Genomic DNA, 19,849 nt, shown 5'->3' with positions numbered 1-19,849 from the left:
GAGAGAAGCTGCAGCCCATGTCTGCCAGGGACAGAGCGCTCTGGGGCTGCTGCAGGCTGTGGGCGCAGTGGTTCTCGGTCCCCAGCAGCGTATGGCAGGACCCGCCTAGTGCCAGCAGGAGAGAGAATCCGGGCCACCCTCTGGGGCAGAGTATCCGGGCTGCGGGCACCGATGTTCTCTGTCCTCACGGTTTCTCTCCAGCTTCTCTCTAGTCATATATTATGTAATATTAAATATGAGATTTTTTGTATATTTAATGTACAAATACAAATAAGCCTGAAAATTGTTGGCCCACCGACACTCTTCTGAAAAACATGATGTGCTACTGTTCACAAAAGGTTGGGACCACTGGTCTAGATCCATCCTCTTTGGAACCTCTTCAGGTGGTTGAAAGAAGCAGCTATCAAATACCCTCTCCATTCTTCTCTTGCAGACTAAACAATCCCATTCCCCTCACTCGGTCCTTGTAGGTCATGTGCTCCAGCCCCCTAATCATTTTTATTGCCCTCTGCTGGACTATTGCCAGTTTTTCCACATCCTTCTTGTAGTGTGGGGCCCAAAACTGGACACAGTACTCCAGATGAGGCCTCACCAATGTCGAACAGAGGTGAATGATCACGTCCCTCGATCTGCTGGCAATACCCCTACTTATACAGCCTAAAATGCCATTAGCCTTCTTGGCAACAAGGGCACATGGTTGACTCATATTCAGCTTCTCATCCACTGTAACCCCTAGGTCCTTTTCTGCAGAACTGCTTCCTAACCATTTGGTCCCTAGTCTGTAACAGTGAATGGGATTCTTCCATCCTAAGTTGAGCTGAGGTCCCGCTGGACTTTCCCCCTGGACTTTGACCCTACTGTTTTCCCTTGGGCAACCTGCTGTCCCTTTGCAGGTACCTCTGTGAGGACAAGTAGCAAAAGGCCAGACTTCCACCTTAATTAAATTGGCTCGTTAGCACTGACCCCCGACTTGGTAAGGCAACTCCCATCTTTTCATATGCTGTGTATTTATACCATTCTACTGTATTTTCCACTCCATGCATCTGATGAAGTGTTTTTTAGCCCATGAAAGCTTATGCCCAAATACATTTGTTAGTCTTTCAGGTGCCACAAGGACTCCTCGTTGTTTTTGCTGATACAGACTAACATGGCTACCACTCTGAAACCTGATGCCAGAGAGACATTCATCAAAATGGAGCCAAAGTCAGGTGATCTCTCTCCTTAAGGGCTTTGTGATCTCCCTGCCAGGAGAGATGCTCTTGCAACGCAGGCAGCTGCTCCCAGGGATGCTCAGAAAGTGGCAGAGGAGGTTTCAAAGTTTTGTTTGAGAATGGCCTCCATCTTCTTATCTGTTAAGTCCGTAGGGTAGAACTCACCTTCTGAGGGCTAACCATATCCCTTGGGAGGGACGCTACAGCAGCATCAGCCTTTGGCATCTCAGCACTGGAGCCCTTTGGGTCTGGAAGGTTATGGAGCCTGACATCACTGTTGTTAACATGCTGCCCCTTACCTGGGGAGGGTTTTGAGGCAAGAATTGACTCCAAGGCTTGCTCTCAGGAGCCTGCTGAGGTTGTGTTTGAATCGTGCGGATAACCTTGCTGCACATGATTTGACATTTCTCCAGGAGAAAAAGCCTTTGCTGAGCTTTCCCCCTGGCCTGTTTGAAGTCAGCGCCAGACAGCTCACCTTCTGCAGGGGAGCGGGGTGGGGGGAATTGGAGGACTCAGACCTCCTAGATTTTGTGTGCCTTTTCTTTCCCCTTTCAGATTTTTTCATTTTTTTGCAAACTTTGGGAGCATGGAAACTCTGCTGCAGCTTTGGGGAGGCCACCTACAGCTTGTCTTTTTTAGGGCCTGGAGCCCTCTCAAGAGGTCTGGCTCTTGGCCGTGCCTGTAAGGGACAGAGGAGCCAGCAGGGAAACACTGCAGCCGAGGCTCAGGGAGGGTTAAAACCTTGAGGGGTTAACCACCCATGTAAGAGGAGTGCCCAGGAGGGAGAACCCTGCTCCCCACTGCCCAAAGAACGAGGCAGAAAAGTTAAAATAGAAGGAGTAAGGACAGGAGCAAAAGGAACAGCCACTGTCTGCTGCCACAGAGGCAGAGAATGGGGCAGCAAGTGGGAACATGGGAGGCATGACCAGAGGGTGTCGCCAAAATGCTGATCCACCTCTGTGCGCTCCAGAGAGATGAGAGCAGCCAAGATGTCCAGAGCCGGGGGAGATGCTGGCCTGCAGAACAGCACTCCACAGCACCCAGTCACTGTGCTAGAAACACAGTGCCACAGGGAGGAGAGCAGAGCCTGAGCACAAAGCGTTCACTACGCAGAGGGGCTTGGGCAGGGCATGCCCACAGGTACTGGGATCCAAGTGGTGAGTGACTGAGCCAAGCACAGCGTGCTCTGAGACATGTTCTGGGAAGCTAATTAGCAGCACATACATGTGCATAAGGAGAAGTGCCCAGGGCCATGCATGAGCACATGCCACCTGGCCACTGCATCTCCAGCACACTTTCTCTCTGCAGCACTAGGAGACAATACCTAGCACTGCCAGGCAGAGCTCAATGAACACTCCCATACTAAGGGGAGCCACGCCAGCTGCAGCCTACAGGGCCATACTAGACACCGGCACGGGGGAGGCTGTTTCCCGCCCCTGGCTCTGAGAGCTGCACTAACGTGCAAGTGGCCAGCTATCCAAGGCCATCTCCACTTACTGGGCAGTGACCCACAGGCTGAGTGCCCACCCTGCTGTGGCACTAGGAGACCATTGTGGACTCTCAGCTGTAACGAGAGCAGTGCTCAGCCAGCTGAGGCAGAGAGCAGCAACAGCGGCATCCTGAAGACCAACAGAGCCAACCCCAGGCCAGCCAGCTGGTCTCCACTTGAAGCAGGGCCAGACCCTTTCCCATGGGGCAGGGACTCCTGTCTCAGCAGTGGTGGGAAGCTCCGGCCTACTGCCTGCTCCCAAGATGCGTGCCTGCCCAGAGGGACCAGCAGTCCAGGCAGGGCAGGTGCTCAGAGCAGCTCTGCTGCCAGAGTGGGGACTCCAGCTGCTTCCTGGCACGCCCCCCTTTTCCCTTGCAGCACAGTGCTGTGACACAGCCTTACTGCCTAGAGCAAAGGGGACAGCACAGCCTTTTCTTTCCCCAGTGGGCACCACAGCACCTGGGCTCCACAGCACCTGGGCTCTGAGCCATCCTCAGCTGGGCCACCTGGAGCTCCAGTCAGAGGTCACCATGACTGCCCAGTGCCTCCTATGACTAGGGGGGATTTTCTGTCATATTTTTATGAAGCCTATGCATGCCTCAGTTTCCCTCTTATTTTGCAAGTCTGCCTGGTGTGGGATCGGGGAAGGGATTGTTTGCTCTCGGGGCAAGCTGAAGGAATGGTATGAATGGCACCTAGCTGTCTGAGCTGGAAAAAACTTGGCTTGAGGCCAACCCCGTATCAAGGGCAAATCTCAGAAGACAAATGGCAAAGCCAGTCCCCCAGGACACAGACACCTGTTGACCAGCAGCCTGGAGGGAGGTGGATTCCCCTCCCCAGGCCCCAGCCTGAGCACAAAGGCTGGGAGGTGTGAGGTCGGGAGATAGGAGCTGGCTGCTGGAAGGAATTGGGACACTTGCCTGGGAACTGATCAAGGAGTCAGACAGAGACACAGAGCCTGAACCATGGGGTTCATGGCAGCATGGCTGGGTCCTGGCTATCAAGACAGGACTTGGGCTGGGGATTAGCTGTCAGTTCCCTGGGGTCCCCTCAGACTCCCTGATTCTGTATCCAGGTGACTAGTAAATGGTCCCTTGGCTAGGAACAGACTGCTGGTATTGTTGCAGATACTCTGGAGCACTGCACCCTGGAGGGATAGGTCAAGCCTCTGGCAGGGGTCTGGTTGGGCTGGACTCGCTGTAGGGAGCCACCCAGAGAACCAGAGATCACTGGTGCTGATGACCCAGGCATGGAGGCCATGGGCCTGTCCCAGTGGAACTATGTGGGGCCTGGCAAACTAGAGGGGACATTCCCAGGAGACTAGTGACAGGCCACAGGACATAGACCAGGCCTTGTGACTCCATGACACCTCCACCCTGCCAGGACCAACAGGCACTGCTGAGACATGCCTTTAGTGCCTGGGGAGCTGGCACTTCTCTCAGTGCCAGGGGAATGAAGCAAAAGAGAGGGATGACAGAGAAGGCTGGAGGGGCTTTGGGCATGGCCGGGATGTGGGCCTTGATCCTGGTGTAGGACAGGGCAGTTGGCAAAGACTCTCTCTCTCCCCTCTCTTGCCAGAAGGTGCCTGGGAAAAGCAGAATCTGAGGGGGAGCTCTGTGTTGGGACCCAGGTGTACCCACATTGTTCCCTGGCACCCAGCTCTGCCTCAGCTCACTGCCCTGCCCTGAGGTGTGCACACAGTGCAACCAGCTCCAGTCCACTGCAGCACCCACAGCACTCACTAAGCCCATGGAGGAGCAGTGTCCTTCGTGGCCCATCCCCTGCTGGCTACAGGCTGCCGCAGGAATCTCTCCCTGCCAAATCAAGTCTCTTACACAAATGGAGAGAAGACCCAGATGGAAAAACCAACCCCATGTTGCTTCCTAGGGTGGGGGAGGGCCTGGCCCACCCCACCCCCAAGCATGGCCCAGGGCGCCAGTCTGCATCTGAGGAGGACAGAGCTTCAGTGCCCAGAGATGGCCCAGCCAGATGCTCCAAGGGGACACCCCCATGGCCCTCGCCTGGTGCGGTGCAGACACTTACAGGTGTGCAGGGAGAAATGTCTCTTGTCTGCAGAGGGAGGCGTGGCTGCCAGCACTGATGGCTCTGCATGGCCCAGCAGGTACTGGATGGAGCGAAGCTGGAAGCAGGGGTCTGCCAGGAACACAGCTGTCGCCCGCTTGGCCCTGCAAACAAACACACAAGATCAGGCCTCTATGCCCCATGGAGAGCAAGGGCAGGGTGCTGGGAATCAAATTGCAGCAGCCAGCTGCTTCTTAGACTCCAGGGAAGAGCAGCACTGACCTGGAGCCCTGCACCACAGGTCATTAGCCAGGGCTGACCCTCCCACCAATACCAGTGGGGCACTGGGACCAGACTTCTGATGGGTGAGGACTATGTGACAGCACTGGTTTGCCCTGGCACCTCCAGAACCCCAGAGCAACCGACAGCCTGGCTGATCCTGCCAGGCGCTTGACCACCTTGGCCAGGACACTGCCAACAGCAGAGCTCTCAGTTCCAAGAGCCGACAGCGCCTTATGCAACCCATAGGTCAGGGAGCCACGCAGGAGGGGACAGCCTGTGAAGGACTAGCCAAATCACTCCAGCACACTAGATAAAGGCTCCCTGCTCAGACAAAAAGGGCTGCGGGCTCTTTGGAAGGACCCAATCAAGTGCTGGCTGGAGGAAACAGAGTAACTGCAGACAAGGAATCAGGTCCCTTAGAACCCACCAGGGCAGCCCTGCCCCATTGCACAGGTGGCTGAGCCCCAGATCTGTTGCTGGCTCCAGACACTGCTTCACACTGACTCTAGCAGAGGTCAGGGCAGTGCAAGGTGCTAAGCTCCCAGGACCCAGTGAACAGCCTGGGGAGCAGGTTTTGTTCAGCGAGTGGAAGGGGCAGTTGCTTACCTGTAACTGGAAGTTCTTCGAGATGGGTGGTTGCTATCTGTACTCCACTGAGGGCAACATGCATGCACTGTGCACCCACAGCCAGAGCTTTTCAAAGTAGTACCATCCGTCAGACTGCACATGCCGCTTGTGTTGTCCCGTGGGTTTTCCTGAAGAGTGGGGCGAACCACCCACATCTCCAGTTCCTTCTCCACTGCAGATCCACAGCGGAGGGGAAGGAGGGTGGATTTGGAGTACAGGTAGGGACCATACATCTTGAAAAACCTCCAGTTACAGGTAAGTAACCTCCCCTTCTTCGAGTGTTGGTACCTACTGTATTCCACTGAGGGGGAGTAACAAGCAGTATACAGGTAGGAGGAAGGTGTGAGGAAGAAGACAAAACTGTGGAACGGAGGGCCGCTGCACTGAACGAGGCGTCTGTCACAGAATCATGCACTAGAGCATAGTGAGAAGAAAAGGTGGGAACCACACTCCACGTGGCTGCCTTATAGGTATCTGTGAGGGGGATCGTCATGGAGTGCGCCAGCAGCTCTCAGAGAATGGGCCTCTACCCTGCCTGCTGAGAACTGTCCCGAAAATTGATAGCAGAGCGTAATGCATCCTGAGACCCACTTTGAGAGTCTCTTAGGGGAGACGGCCTGCTCTTAAATTCTCTGCTAAGGCAACAAATACTCTGAGAGACTTCCGGAATGGCTTTGTCATTTGCCGGTAAATGGTCAGGGCCCTACGTACATCGAGGGAGTGGAGTCGTCATTCTGCACTGGAGACATCCTGTTTTGGGAAGAAAACAGGCAGGTGTATGGATTGGTTGAGGTGGAAACAGGAAACAATCTTTGGTAGGAACTTCAGATGCAAGTGCTGGGAGACTTTGTCCTTATGGAATGTGGACACCATAGCCCCAGTTCACCACCCTCCTCGCTAAAGTCATGGAGACAAGGAAAGCGACCTTCATAGAGAGATGAGACACAGAGCAGGAGGCCAGAGGTTCGAAGAAAGAGTTCATTAACAGGTTGAGGTCCCACTAGGGAGCAACAGGCTGAATGGACAGGTATTTACATAAAAGGCCCTTTCAGATCAGGCAGTCAAGGGATAGGTAAATATTGAATGCCTCTCCACTGGCTGGTGGAAAGTGCTAATGGCTGCTGCATGCACCCTGCTGGAATTGAGAGCGAGCCCCAAGATCTTTAAATAGAGGAAATAGTCTAAGAGCATCAGGATGCCCATGGCTTCGGGGGCAAGGCATTGTTCTTGTGCCCTGGAAGTGAAATGTGCCCATTTAGCCTGATAGGAGTATCTCACAGAGTCCTTCTGGCTTCTGGAGGAGGAAGTCTTATACTAGGAACGAGCATTCTTGTATTAACATAGGTGTCTATGCAAAAACCAAGCTGTCAGGTGGAAGTCTGCAGATTGGGGTGCCTGAGTCTGCCACTGTATTGTGCTAGCAGTTCCAGAAACACCTGGACCAGGAGTGGAGGATGTTTCGATGTGGAGAAGATCAAATTTACAGGGCCAGAACGGTGCAATCAGAATGACCGTCACTCTCCCCCGCTGGAGTTTGTGGAGGATGCAGGGTAAGAGTGGGAAGGGGGAAATGGCATAGTTCAGCTGGTCTGACCAATCAACGACTGGAGGGTCGCCCAGTGAGTAGGTGACAAGTCGCCTTCTTGAGCAATATTGGGTGCACTTGGTGTTGGTGTGGGATGCAAAGAGCTCCCTGATTGTCATCTCCCAAAGATGTCCGCAATTACCATGTCACGCAACTCCCATTCATGGCTGGTTGCAAAGTTCCTGCTGAGAGCATCAGCAATCACATTCTGGGTGCCAGGCAGGTAGGCTGCCAACAAAAGGATATGGTGTGCGATGGTACACCTATGGAAATGGTGTACCATTTACATACACAGCACTGGGGATCTCATGCTCCCTCGTTTATGTAGTATACTGTGGTGGGGTTGTCCAACATGAGGAGGACATGATAACAGATAGCTGGTGAGAACACATGGCATACTTTGCGCACCATCCGAAGTTCCAGTATGTTTATGTGCATCCTGGCCTCTCGCATGCCGCCATGTGCCCTAGGTGGGAAAGGCAGGTCCTGGCTGAGACTGAAGGGTTGTCAGTCACTAGGGCAATCTGGTCCAGTAGGCTCTGGAACCTGTCCCTTGGCAGATAAGCACATGTGGAGGTGACATTGATGCATGCTCCTATGAATTCCAGAGATTGTGTAGGGTGCAAAGTTGATTTTTCAATATTGACACTCACTCCTAGAGAGGAGAGGAGTAGAAGAAGCTGGGACGTCAATTTTCAAGCTTCCTCTTTGGACTGCCCTGCCAGCAGTCAGTCGTCCGGGTAGGCGAAGACAAGGACTTCTTGATTTCAGTCTTGATGCAGCAGATGAGCTGCTACCACAGAGAAAATCTTTGTGAAGACTTGTGGGGCAGTGGTAAGTCCAAACAGGAGAGTCACGGAGTCATCGGGGTGATTCTCTGTAACTATTCCATATGAAGCCAGTCAGGACTGTGGGGGAGCCTCCTCTCTCTGACCATACTGTCTCCAGGCAAGAAGCTTACACAGCTTCAATCTTCCTGGGTCTGACCTCTGAGCATTCAGCAGCCCCTTCCACACCGTGCACTTTCCGCAACAAGTCCACTTGGGCGAGGCTTCCTCGGAAGCCAGAGGGCCCTGCATGTCAACTCTGCAGTCAGACATGACTCTCAGACAGCCAGTAAAACAAAGGTTCATTAGTTGACAGGAACACAGCATATGACAGAACTTGTTAGCACAGAACTCAGTGACTTTCAGCCAAGTCCATCTTGGGCGAGAGGAGCCCAGAGCCAGGGTTCTGGTCCTCCCCGTGCCCCAAGCTGGCCGAGACTGACTCATTTCCAGCTGCCTGGCCCCTGCCCTGCCTGTTGCTCCTCCTCTGGCCTTTGTCTCACTTCCTGGGCCAAAAGTCATCCGGTCATATCCCCCTGCTGGGTCTCAGGTTATGAAGGGGCGGCCATGGCATCCATGCAGGCAGCTGGAGCAGCCCCCACAAAAGTCACACACCCTTATTCTCACAACCTAGACATTGGTGCAATACACAGGGAAACTGAGGCCTACACAGCATTCATGCAAAACAGTAAGACTCACATACAACATAGAAAGGGAAAATCCCCAGTACACCACAAGGAGTACCCTGTATTGGAAGTGTCAAGGCTCCAACTTGAACCTCAGGAACCGTCTGTGGGTCGTATATATGTCAATATGGAAGTAGCCATCTTGCTTAATCGAAAGCCTTTTTCTGGTGGGGGAATGATGGCTGCAAGCATGAACACGTGGAATTTTGGCTTATGAATGGAATGGTTGAGGTGTTGGAGGGCCATGATTCTATCCTCCATTCTTTTTGGGTACCAGGAAATAGTTGGAGTAGAACCCTGTGCCATGGAGGGGTATAGGGACTGGCTCCACAGCTCCTTTCTGCAGGAGGGAGTCCATCTCTAGGGTAAAAATGCTATCATGAGAGTGATTCCTGAGAAGGGATTGAGGCAGGGAACATGGAGTAGGCATCATCATGAACTCAATGGTAGAGCCACGTCAAATGACGTCCAGCTTCCCCAGTCCGTTATCACTCTCCTTGCAGGCAGAATTGGAAACAACCCCCGAAAGGGGTGGTTGGAAAGAGCATTGGTGTACAGAGTAGTTGATGGTTCTCTAGTCGCACTCAGAAATATCAGTTTCATGATGACCGAGTGTGTTGTGCAGAGGTCTGCATTGTCAGAACAGGCGGATGGATTCTGTGGGCCTTAGGACGTTTCTAAGGAGGTTCGTAGGTTCATTGGTTGGAGAAGTGGGGGGTTCTGTAGTGCTGTGTAGGTGGCAGGCAATAACATTTTTGCTTTGGTGCCAGTGTATATATGCCTAAGAATTGTAAGGTGGCTCTAGCATCTTTTCAGTGAGTATAAGGAATCATCCACCTTCTGGTTGAAGAGGTGTGATTCGTCAAAGGGAAGGTCCTCAACTGTATTCTGTAACTTTCTAGGGAAACCAGAGGAATGTAACCATGATTCCCTCCTCCTGACAATTCCAGTCGACAATTCCAGTCGCCAATTCCAGTCGTCAGGACAACTCCTCCTGACAATGTGAGGAGATGTCCACTGAATCAGCTGCAGCCTGGAGTATGGAGCTGGTGACCAACTTGCCTTCCTGTAAAACTGCTTGGAATCAGGAATGATTCTGCTGAAGTAACTTATCTTACCTCCGTCCATAGTTCATGAAGTCATATTTGGCCATCTGTGCCAATAGTCAGAGATCCGGAACTGTATCCAGCTAAGATGACCTTTCGACCGATAAGGGCCAGTCTCTTGCCCTCCCTGTCTGCCAGGGTGGAGCATGAGTGTAGCTGCTTGTCCCACTCCGATAGGGCCTGGATCACCAAAGAATTAGGTGGAGGGTGTGAAATAAAAAAAACTCAGATCCGTTGGAGGGGGATAGTATCTTTTCTCAGCCCCCTTTGGAGTGGGGATGCATGTGGCCAGGATATGCCACACTGTGCATGCCAGTTAAAGAATGGCATCATTGATATGGAAGGCCACCCTTCACAGTACCAATGCATACAGAATGTCTCGTAACTGGTACTGGCTGTCCTGCATGTCTTCTAGTGTGATCTCAAGAGCACTGGCTATCCTCTGTAGTCACTCTTGAAATGGATTATAGTCATCTGGCATCTGAGGATGGCAAAGGGAATCTCTCCACATCAGCTGATACCAGGCTCATCAGTGCATCATCTAACCCAGGTTCCAAATGCCTACTCAAAGGGTGGGGAGGTGAAATAGGAGCATCCCTCCATGCTGAATGAAATGGTTCTGATGCCATGAGCTCCAATATAGCCAACCTGGCTGATCCTGCTGCTATTGTGTTGGTGCCCAATGAGCTGGGTACCAGTGGCTCCTGGGCTATAAAAGGAGGGAACTGGCACAGTGCCGCCAACACCCTCCAATAGTCAGGTCTCTGGAATGGAAGTGGTGGATCATGCTGAACGTCCGAATCCTGAGACTCAGAGGAACCAGACTCTTGTACAAATGGTGGTGCCAACGGAGCTATCAGAACAGGATGTGTTAAAGGGGTACAGCCAGCAGGTGATAGATCTAATGCAGGAGATGGGACCCTCTGAGCAGGTGAGTGCACCAGAACACACGGAGACCTCACTCTTTCCAGGGCAAACAGATCATGAGGCCCAGGAGCACTTTCGAGTCTTCACGGAGTTAATGGTACCTGGTCCATGAATGGAACTGGGACTGGTAAAGGGGTCTGTCTCAGAACCGATGGTTCATGGGGCACTGGCAGAGCTGAAGCAGGAGGGGGCACATGGGTCCAGCAGATGGTGCTGATCCGGGAAATGGTGCAGCCTCTTGTCAGTCTTGTGAGCCTTGAAACGCATCACTCCTTCATGGCTGGAACTCAGACAGTGTGGAGTCTTCCTTGGATTTGGAGAAAGAAGTATGTGCATAAGCATGGTAGTAAGTCTGAGGCTTGTGGTTAGGTTCTGGTGCAGGGTCTGTAGCACTGGTACCAACGGAGCCGGACAGAGGCTCCACAGTAGAGGGAGTGCTCAGATTGTTCAGGCCAATGTACAGGGGAGTTTGCTAGCCAGAGTCTGACTGTGGCCCCCTGGAGACCTCCATGAGGTGCTTCTTGAGGTGGAGGGCTCAGCCTTCCCACATAAGGGCAGGGAAAGAGAGGCAGATACTGCACCTGGATGTGGGTTAGGCTTCCCCCAAGCAGTACAGGCAGCATTGGTGCTCATTGCTGATGGAAAATGAGCGAGACAAGGAAGCACAGACTGAATCCCAACATCTTTGGCATAATCCAGTTCCCAGACCTGAGAGCTGGGGGGGAGAAGGGAGGAATTGTTTGGCAGGAAACCACCACAGCCATGTCCCAAGTCTAGGATGACCAGACATCCCATTTTTAAAGAGACAGTCTCATATTTAAGTCCTCCTGCAGGTGTCCTGACTTTCTTAAAAAACGAGCAAATTGTCCTGTATTTTCTGTGTCCTTCCCTCCTCTCCCAAAAAAAAAAATTCAGTACCAGCAGATCCTGATGCTGGCTGGATCCCTGCTCACCAGTCACCCACTCACCAGCAGTGAGTGAGGGGAATCCAGTGGCCAATGATGGGGGTGGGTGTGCGAGGCTGGTAGCAGGGCAAAGATGCAGCACACAGGGCCAGCCAGACCCCCTGCTGGTCAGTCAGCGCAGCCCCTTGCTGCATGACAACCCTCAGCCAGCAGAGCCCTGCCCCCTGCCCCATTTCCAGACAGAACTGGACAGAGTGCGGGAAGACACCAGACGATGGCTAGTTATATGTTGCCTCTGCTGCCCACCCATCAGCCCTTTACATGCTCCCCCTCTCACTGTCCTCTCCCCGTTTTGCCCCTTCACCCCGCAAGCCCTGCTGCTCTGCCATATCTGCCTCAGCAGGGCACATCCCACTCCCAGCGCTGTGCTGAGAACCAGCCCCTTGTCTGAGCGCTCAGCTCACTGACAGCCTGGCCGGCAGGTTCCTTTCTTCCCCCACTGCCTCTGGCTGGGCCAGCGCCCTGGGAAAGCCCAAGACAATCTGGCCCAGGGTGCTGGCCAGGAAGAGCCATGCCTTGCATGTACCAAAGCCCCACACAGAGCTGGCACTGGGAAGCCTCTCCATCCCTCAACTACGCTCTGGAGTGGGGGGGGGGGACCTCGGCGCAGCCCCCGCTCACCTGCCCGGCTCTCCCTGCTGACTGTGTCGCCGGGTCTGCAGCCAGGCCCGGAGCGGCCTGCACAGCGCCAGCCGGCGGCAGCCCGGGCCCAGCACCGCCGACATGGGCTGCCTCGGTCTCCGTACCCTAACCTCTGACCCCGATGCCTCTGACCCCTCTCGGCCCCCGTGGCCGCGCCAGGCGGTCACCCGACTCGCGCGCCACTCGGCCCGGCTGGCTCCCCATTGGTCCGACAGATATCTCGCCTCCCCAAGGAGGCCCAGTGATTGGGTCGGCCATGTCACGTGAGATGCGCTGTGTCCCCATTGGGCGCTGAGGGGCCTATCGGGAAGCTCCTGGGGCAGCCATACAGCCTGTGTGGTGGTTGCTAGTGTCAGGTGTGGGGCAGGGTGCGGGGTTAGTGCGGCCGGGACCTCAGTCCCTGGTGGGTGTTGGGTTGGAGGCCCCGCCCCCGCGGTGCCGCTGTGGGGGGAGGGGGCGCAGCTGGGGAAAGGCGCGGGGCGTGGCCGGGGGGGCATTNGGGGGGGGGGGAGGCAAGGGGATAGAAAGATTTCCAGCCTGTTCACACCCCAACCCTGCAAGCTCCATAGCAGCTCCCAGGGAAGAGGCTTAGCACCCTCTTCACCTGCACCCCTCACCCTGTGTCCTGCTCCCAGGGAGCACAGGGCTGCTCTGTCCCCTAGGCATCCTCCCTGTTGAGTCCCCTCTCTGGCCTGGTTCACTGAAGTTCCTGCAGTCAGGTTCCCTGGGCCCTGGTGCACAACGCATCCTTAGGGCTTAACCCCTTCCTGCCCATACTGTAGATGGAAGCAGCTGGATTATGTTGCCATCAGCAGCCTGGAGATGTTAGCTGCCTTTCCATACTGTGTGGGCAGGAAGGGACAAGCTGCTTCCAACCACATGGGGGAGGTGCAGGGGAGAAGAGATGAACTCTGCAAAGACATGGTCCAGGTCATCCCACTCCCCACCCCCACCCCGCACCTGGAAGCAGCTTCAGTTCCTTCCCTCCTGCACAGTGACAAAAGGCTGTTACTGGCCCCATTGGGGGGGGGGGGGATGTGAACCTGAGTGCCCCCCTGTGTTGCCTTGGGAAGAAGCAGTGCCAGGTACAAGGAGAGGCAGGTCCACCCTGGGGGCCCAGCCAGGCATGGAGGGCAGAGAGGCCAGGCAGGTAGGGCCATGTGAGAGACAGAGAGAGTGACCCTCCCCATATGAACCCTAAAGTCTTAAAGATAAGAAAGTAAATAAAAAGAATCCAACTATGCAGTATTGCTTTTTAACAGGGGTTTAGTCAACTTGGTGTTAATTTGAACTTTTGTACTGCATAGTTCTGTTTGATTGCCATTGAACTTCCTTGAATACAAGTAATTTTACCAGTTGCCCATATTCAGCATAGGGAAATATGGTCACCCTACCCAAGTCCTTAATCTTATCAAGCTTCTAGGAACTAGAAAATTACTGGAAAAAACCAAAATCCTAGCTATGAACTAGAATAAAAACTTTTCTGAAAAGTTTGGAAAACGCATCACCAAGAAGGAGAAGACAGCAGAAGCTCTGACTTGGACCATGTGGTGGTAAGAAGCAACTGGAGATGCAGTCGGTCTGCCCCATCCTTTATTGCCTCAGGTGAAACCATGAGGCTGCATAAGGGTGCATACATGGACTGACAGACACTGCTACTTTGAAAAGCTCCAAATGCATGGCTTATGCACATTACATTCAGTGGAATACAACAGAGACCATCGCTCAAAGAAGAGCCCAGTGTGGTGACTAACAAGGAGACAGGGACACTAACTGCTGCACTCCACTTACAGACATCGAGACCTTGGCCTCATGCCCTGTAGCAAGGGGCCAAAAGCACAGACACAGCACCTCCAATGCCTCTGTCTGCACAGGGCCCCTCTGCCACCAGCTCACTAACCCAGTGGAGGACCCTGCAGACAATTCTGCTGCCTCCTCTAGCTTTGGAAAGAGCTGAGACTACAGTGGCACTCGCAGCCTGGACAAGATGCATGGAATCACACCTGGCCATCACCTGTGAAAGCAAGGTCAGAGCCTTGTCATCCAGGGCCCGGAGCCATTCTGGTTAGTGCAGGCCAGCTACACCTAGCAGCTTGTCGTTAACGGGGGAGTGCTGACACTGAGCTGGTGGGTAGCAATGGGACAGGTAGCATGTAGGGCTGCCACCTCGCTACCTTCCCAGTAGCCTGAAATGAAACTTACAGCAGGGGAACTGACCTGAGAGCCACAGCAACACAATTACTGCCAGGTCCCAAAGCATGGCCACAAGCATATACGAAGCTGCCAATTTCCCCGTCTCCAGGGCGTGGACTCCCAGGCTCAAGGGTTGCACCAGAGTATTGTTCCTGACCCCAGTGCCTCCCCCAAAAGGCTGGTGCAGTGTGTATTGTGGCATGGCACCAGCACCAGGGGGCCTAGTATTATTACACACTGCTCCCTGGCCTCCAGAGCCTGCTCAGTCTAGGGAATGAGCCTGGGGCCAGAAGCCAAATTACAACCCCACAGGACTTCTGCTGGAGGAAGTGCCCCAGTAAATGCCCAGAAGGACAGAGTGCCTTCTGGTAGGAGGTCCCCAAACACTACCTGCAAACTGGACACAGGGAACTGTCCATGGATCTGGTGCTGACTTACCCCACCAGCTTCTAAACAGCTAGGAACTGGCCTGGCCCCAGCCCAGTGCTGGGATGATTTAGAGGAAAGCTTCTAGACAATGAAGGGTCCATGGGGATAAGTACACATCTTCAGGGCCACCCAGAGGGGGGGCAAGTGGGGCAATTTGCCCCAGGCTCCGCAAGGGCCCCGCGAGCCCTGTCCCGGTGGCGGTCTGGGTCTTTGGCTGGCGGGGGGCCCTTCAGTGCTGCCGAAAACGCAGAGCGATTGAAGGGCCCCCCGCTGCCGAAGACCCAGACCGCTGCTGGGTGAGTACAAACGGCATAGCTCCCCCGCTTTGCCCCGGGCCCCCTGAATACTCTGGGTGGCCCTGCACATCTTCCCTACTTGTGAGCTCAACTGTGAAAAGTGAGTGAAAGTCTCTCAAGGGTCACACCACCTGTCACAATAAACACTGGTGGGGAAAGGTCCAAAAGGGAGACAGACTGAGTTAATCCTACAGCTATAACAACTCAAGGACTGGGGTAAGCTCATGCCTGGTGAACAGAGGTGTGGAACCAGAAATAAGTCCAGCTCAACACACTTCTCATTGTTCCCAAAAGGCCCATTGGTACCACCTTTAGTATCACCTAAGAGACTTCAGACAGGGGGGTTTCCCCTCTAAAACCACTCTCCAGCCAAAAGGAAAGGGAACATGGGATGTTGTTACAATGACTTGCCATTTCACATGCATCAGCTGGTTCTCCCTCTTTTCTGTATTGTTAATACAAGATTACAGGGCTGTTTGCTGGGGTGTCTGCCCTGGGGCTGAGCATGGTGAGGTCTCTGGATCCCAAACCTCAGACCTTGTTTAACAGTTTAATGTTGGACTGGGACTGGGTCACGTTAACACTTTCAGCCCATGTAACTTAATACAACAGGTCCAGCCTTCACATTAGGTTGCACCTCATCTTTGCAAAACGCAATCAGATCCGAGGGTCACATTTTCCAAGCAATCATAGAACTATCACCCCTCCGCAGCCACCAGGCCCGAGACAGCTATCCATGCTGCAGCCAGGGAGTCTCAGAGCTGTCCTGCAGGAAGCAGCCATCCTGGGACAGGGGCAGAGCAGCTAGCTTTCAAAAGCAAGTGGTTCCAAGTGCATCCCATTCCTTGCAAAACCCCTGCAGGTTCTGCTCTCCCCCACCAGCTCTGAAGGGGAGGGTGTGATGGAGTAGTGGCTGTCTGTGTGGGGGATGGGAGAGCAGGGGATGTCTGTAGGTGAGGGACAGGATCTGTAAGCCTGTAACCTGAGCCAGGCAGGGGGGAGGAGGGAGCATCTTTGCGGAGGAGAGGGGACAAAGGGATGGGCCGGCGGGAGGAGGGGCAGGTCAGTTTGGGTTTGGGGCTGTGAGGGTGGAATTCAGGGAATCCAAGCTGGGATCCAAGCACCCTGAACCCCCAGAAGGACTGGATGGAGGAGTCCTGACTGTGCCTGCAAGCTCTGCTGTAACCTGTGTTCCTGTTGTCCAATAAACCTTCTGTTTTACTGGCTGGATAAAAGTCACTGTGGGGTCCAGGAAGAGGGGTGCAGGGTCGGAACCCCCAGACTCCGTGACAGAGGGTTTGGGACTTAACCTGCTCCCTGTCCAAAAATGCTGCTCTTCCCGGCAGGGATCAATCATTCCTGCCAACGTTCACTGCAGCCCCTTGGTCCTGTATCTTTCAGCTGCCTGAATCAATAGGGCAACTGCAAAGGCAAGTGATGTCAAGCTGGGTCTCCAGGAAGGATTTGCAGAAAGGCTCTGCAGCAGACAGCAGTTAATGTCCCTAGTTCAACTCCCCTCCCCAGAAGTAATAAAGCCAAATCACCAGATGGCAGTGTGCCAGGGAGCACCAGCTGGGACAAACAGGTCTCAACTTGGTTTCATGGGGAGTGATGGATTGCACAGAGCCTGCTGCCCCAAGTGACGTGGACTGCTTAGCCAGCACAGAAACATGCCACTCTTGCCACCAGGGCAGCTCTCCAAGGCCAGACAAGCAGCACACTGGCCTGATAGGCAGGTAAGCGCTGCAACAGATTAAGGGGAACCTTTTAAACCCCTCTGAACCAGAATGGCATTAATGCCCCCACTGCCTGCGACCCACAGGCCCCACCTTAGCAGTTCCAGCCACCCAGTACTCTTTGGCAAATGCACCAGGAACAGGTGCCTTGATTCCTGAGTAACTGCCTCTGGTCTCCAGCAGGGCCACCTGGGGTATGGGATGCTGCCAGCAGGCAAAAGGGGGGCTTATGGGTATGGCAGTGAAGCCAGTGCTAGGGCTGGTTCCCATGTGCTGGGTTGTATGTGCTGCTCCTCGGTTCCTGGGTGTATCCGAGGGGGACAGTTCCTGCTCCCCGGCCTCGAAGGCTGGGTGTGCTGGGACAGCCCACCAAAGAAAATGCTTTCCCATCTCTTCCCTGGAGCTCCCAACAGGACAGGAATGAAGGAGGGGGCTGGGCAGGATGACTGCAGCAGCCTTCTTGTGAGTGCTGAAAGACGATGCTCTCTGCCAGATCACAGCATCAGCACAGCGGCTCTGCAGGCAGCTCAAGGTCACATTCAGGAGACACCGATACCTGCTCCTGGCCTGGTATCTGGGCATGGAGTCCTTTGCAGGAGTGATTGCAGGACTGGCCTTTCCTGCCTAGACTTCTTCAATTGGTCAGCTGATCTAAGCTTGAGCCAGGGTCATGCTGAATGGTTTATGAGATCCACAGAACGGCCCTGCCAAGGGCTGTGCTATGGCCACAGCACCTGCAGGTTGCTGCTGCTGCCTCGCTCATGGACCCAGAAGATAATGAAAAGGGGGCAAGTAACCAACCACCCTGCCTGTGTGTGCGGCCTCCACTTGGTTGACACTGGCAGCCCACAAGCACAACTGCAGCAACACACTGCTGCAGTGCTAAGCACTGACCCTGCCCATTCACCTAGGGCGGCAAGCAGCCCCAGACAGACTGCAGCTCTTTGGGGCTGGGGCAGTGGAAAGGATAAGGCACCCTCACCCTCCATGGCGCTATGAAGCTGATCTTGGCTCACGGAGCCAGGTAACCCCAGAGCACATGTGCTCAGTTCACAGACAGCCCTGCACCCTCCGCCCTGGCTCCAACGCTGGCTCCTAGCATGTTCCCATACCACGCTGCACATGAAAATGTCAGGGCTGGCACAACAGGACCATGCAATGTAGCAACCTCTTCCTCTTTGTGGTTCCGCTTCCAGGGGGTGGAGAAGGTGATGGAGAGGAGGGAATAGCCCAACATGGCTCCTGCCAAGGCAGCCATTGCAGGGATCATTCTGCACAGACCCCTGGGCTGACAGGTGCCCATTGAGGGGCTCAATCCATTCAACATCCTGCCTGGCCCTGGGAGCACTCTGCCTGGGCAGGGCCTAGAGACTTCACCCAGCCTGCCAGTTGGCCTTGGAGTCCTCTGTCCTAGTGCCATGTAGTCAGGCCCTTTCAGCCCAGCTCACCAGCCCTTGTCCCTCTCCCCTCAGACCCTGATGTGAGCAAGCTCTAAGACATGCCATCACCCTCCCTCAGCTGGCCACGACAGGGTCTGGGCACCCAGCAGAAGAGGGAACAAAGTCCCAGGCTGATCTTAGGTGCTTACACATCTCACACAGCAGTGGTGCTGCATGGACACAGCCCTTGCACATGCACAGGCTGCTCGGTGTCTGACAGCACCCATGTAACGTAACAGCAGAACCTGCTGCTATCCCTTGCGTGGCAGCAAAGCAAACATCAGGGTGCCCGAGTCTGTGGGCACTGGGGACAGGTGCCTGCACCCTATCTTTAGGGCACCTCAGGAGCGCATGTGTGCAGAGAGCTCCCCGCCATACTGACACCCCAGAGGGAGGCTGCCCCTTGCTGCGAGCTAACAGCCCTCACATCTGGCAGCTGCAGCAGCAGCCAAATTAGCTATTTGCTGCCCTAAAGGAAACCAGTCACCTAGTCTTGATTTCCATGTCTCCAATAAAGCAGCCCAGTTTGTCAACATTACACTCCCGCACCTGATGCACTGCGCTGCTTTCACCTGCCACAGCCAGCCTCTGCTCACTGCCAGTGCCAGTCACTGCAGAGGGGCAGAGGCACTCACACACAGCACCCTCCTGGCCACCAACCCACATGCAGGAGAGAGGTAGCCCCATCACAAGCACTCCCAGCCGACCAGCCCCTTCTGTCCCCTTGCCCCCAGATCAGGGACTGCTCCTAGGCCCAGCAACACAGTCACAGCGCTGACTGCAATGGCACTTCCAGCGCAGACAATGGGGGGCGCCAGGCCAGGCAGCATGAAAGGACAGGTCCTTCTCCCACCACCTAATCTAGGAACAAGCAAGAGATGCAAGACACACAACTGACCAAAGAGAGCAGAGGGTGGGTGATTTAAAAGGCCACAAGCCACATTGGTCTCATCAAAATCTGAACTCTATCGTCTGCAAATTCAGGTCTATTTCTCTCTCTCCCCACTCTGCCCTCCAAAACAGGACCCTCCCCTTCCCCACCTCAGACACGCCAACATGCTTCAATTCTTTCTCCAGGGACAAAGTGAATGCCATGGAACAGGCCCAGCCCTACAGCAGAAATCTGCCCTCCATCCACCATGGGGAGAAAAAGAAGTGGGATTTCAGGAGGGAACCAGGGGCTTGCTGTTTGCGGGCCCCAAGCAGTGGAGAGAGGTCTGTTCTGAAAGCCAGAGCTAGAGCTAGGAGAGGGCTCATGCCCCTGGCACAGACCGGGGCAGAGCTGTTGGAACAGAGCAGGTAGAACACACAATGCAAGAGGCTGGTCTGTGGAGCAGTCATTAACAGGCTGATTCAAAGGCCAAGGCTTCCAGGGGCTGCTGGGAAT

The 19,849-nt window shown here is 54.4% G+C and overlaps 1 protein-coding gene across 3 annotated transcripts in view; it reads right to left on the bottom strand.

Moving 5' to 3' along the window:
- The window catches only part of RNF123 (ring finger protein 123), a 143,741-nt gene that overhangs the window by 6,514 nt on the left and 117,378 nt on the right, over positions 1–19,849 (bottom strand). For 2 of the 3 annotated variants that reach the window (XM_032765768.1, XM_075072953.1), the window contains one exon: positions 4,744–4,886. In XM_032765768.1, the coding sequence (XP_032621659.1) occupies positions 4,744–4,886 (143 nt within the window). Of the gene's footprint in view, positions 1–4,743; positions 4,887–19,849 lie in introns of those variants that run through there. The other variant, XM_075072955.1, reaches the window with a different exon arrangement.

Source organism: Chelonoidis abingdonii, chromosome 16, assembly GCF_003597395.2.
Source record: "Chelonoidis abingdonii isolate Lonesome George chromosome 16, CheloAbing_2.0, whole genome shotgun sequence".
In the NCBI taxonomy this organism is placed as follows: domain Eukaryota; kingdom Metazoa; phylum Chordata; order Testudines; family Testudinidae; genus Chelonoidis; species Chelonoidis abingdonii.
This window is presented reverse-complemented; position numbering and strand designations above follow the sequence as displayed.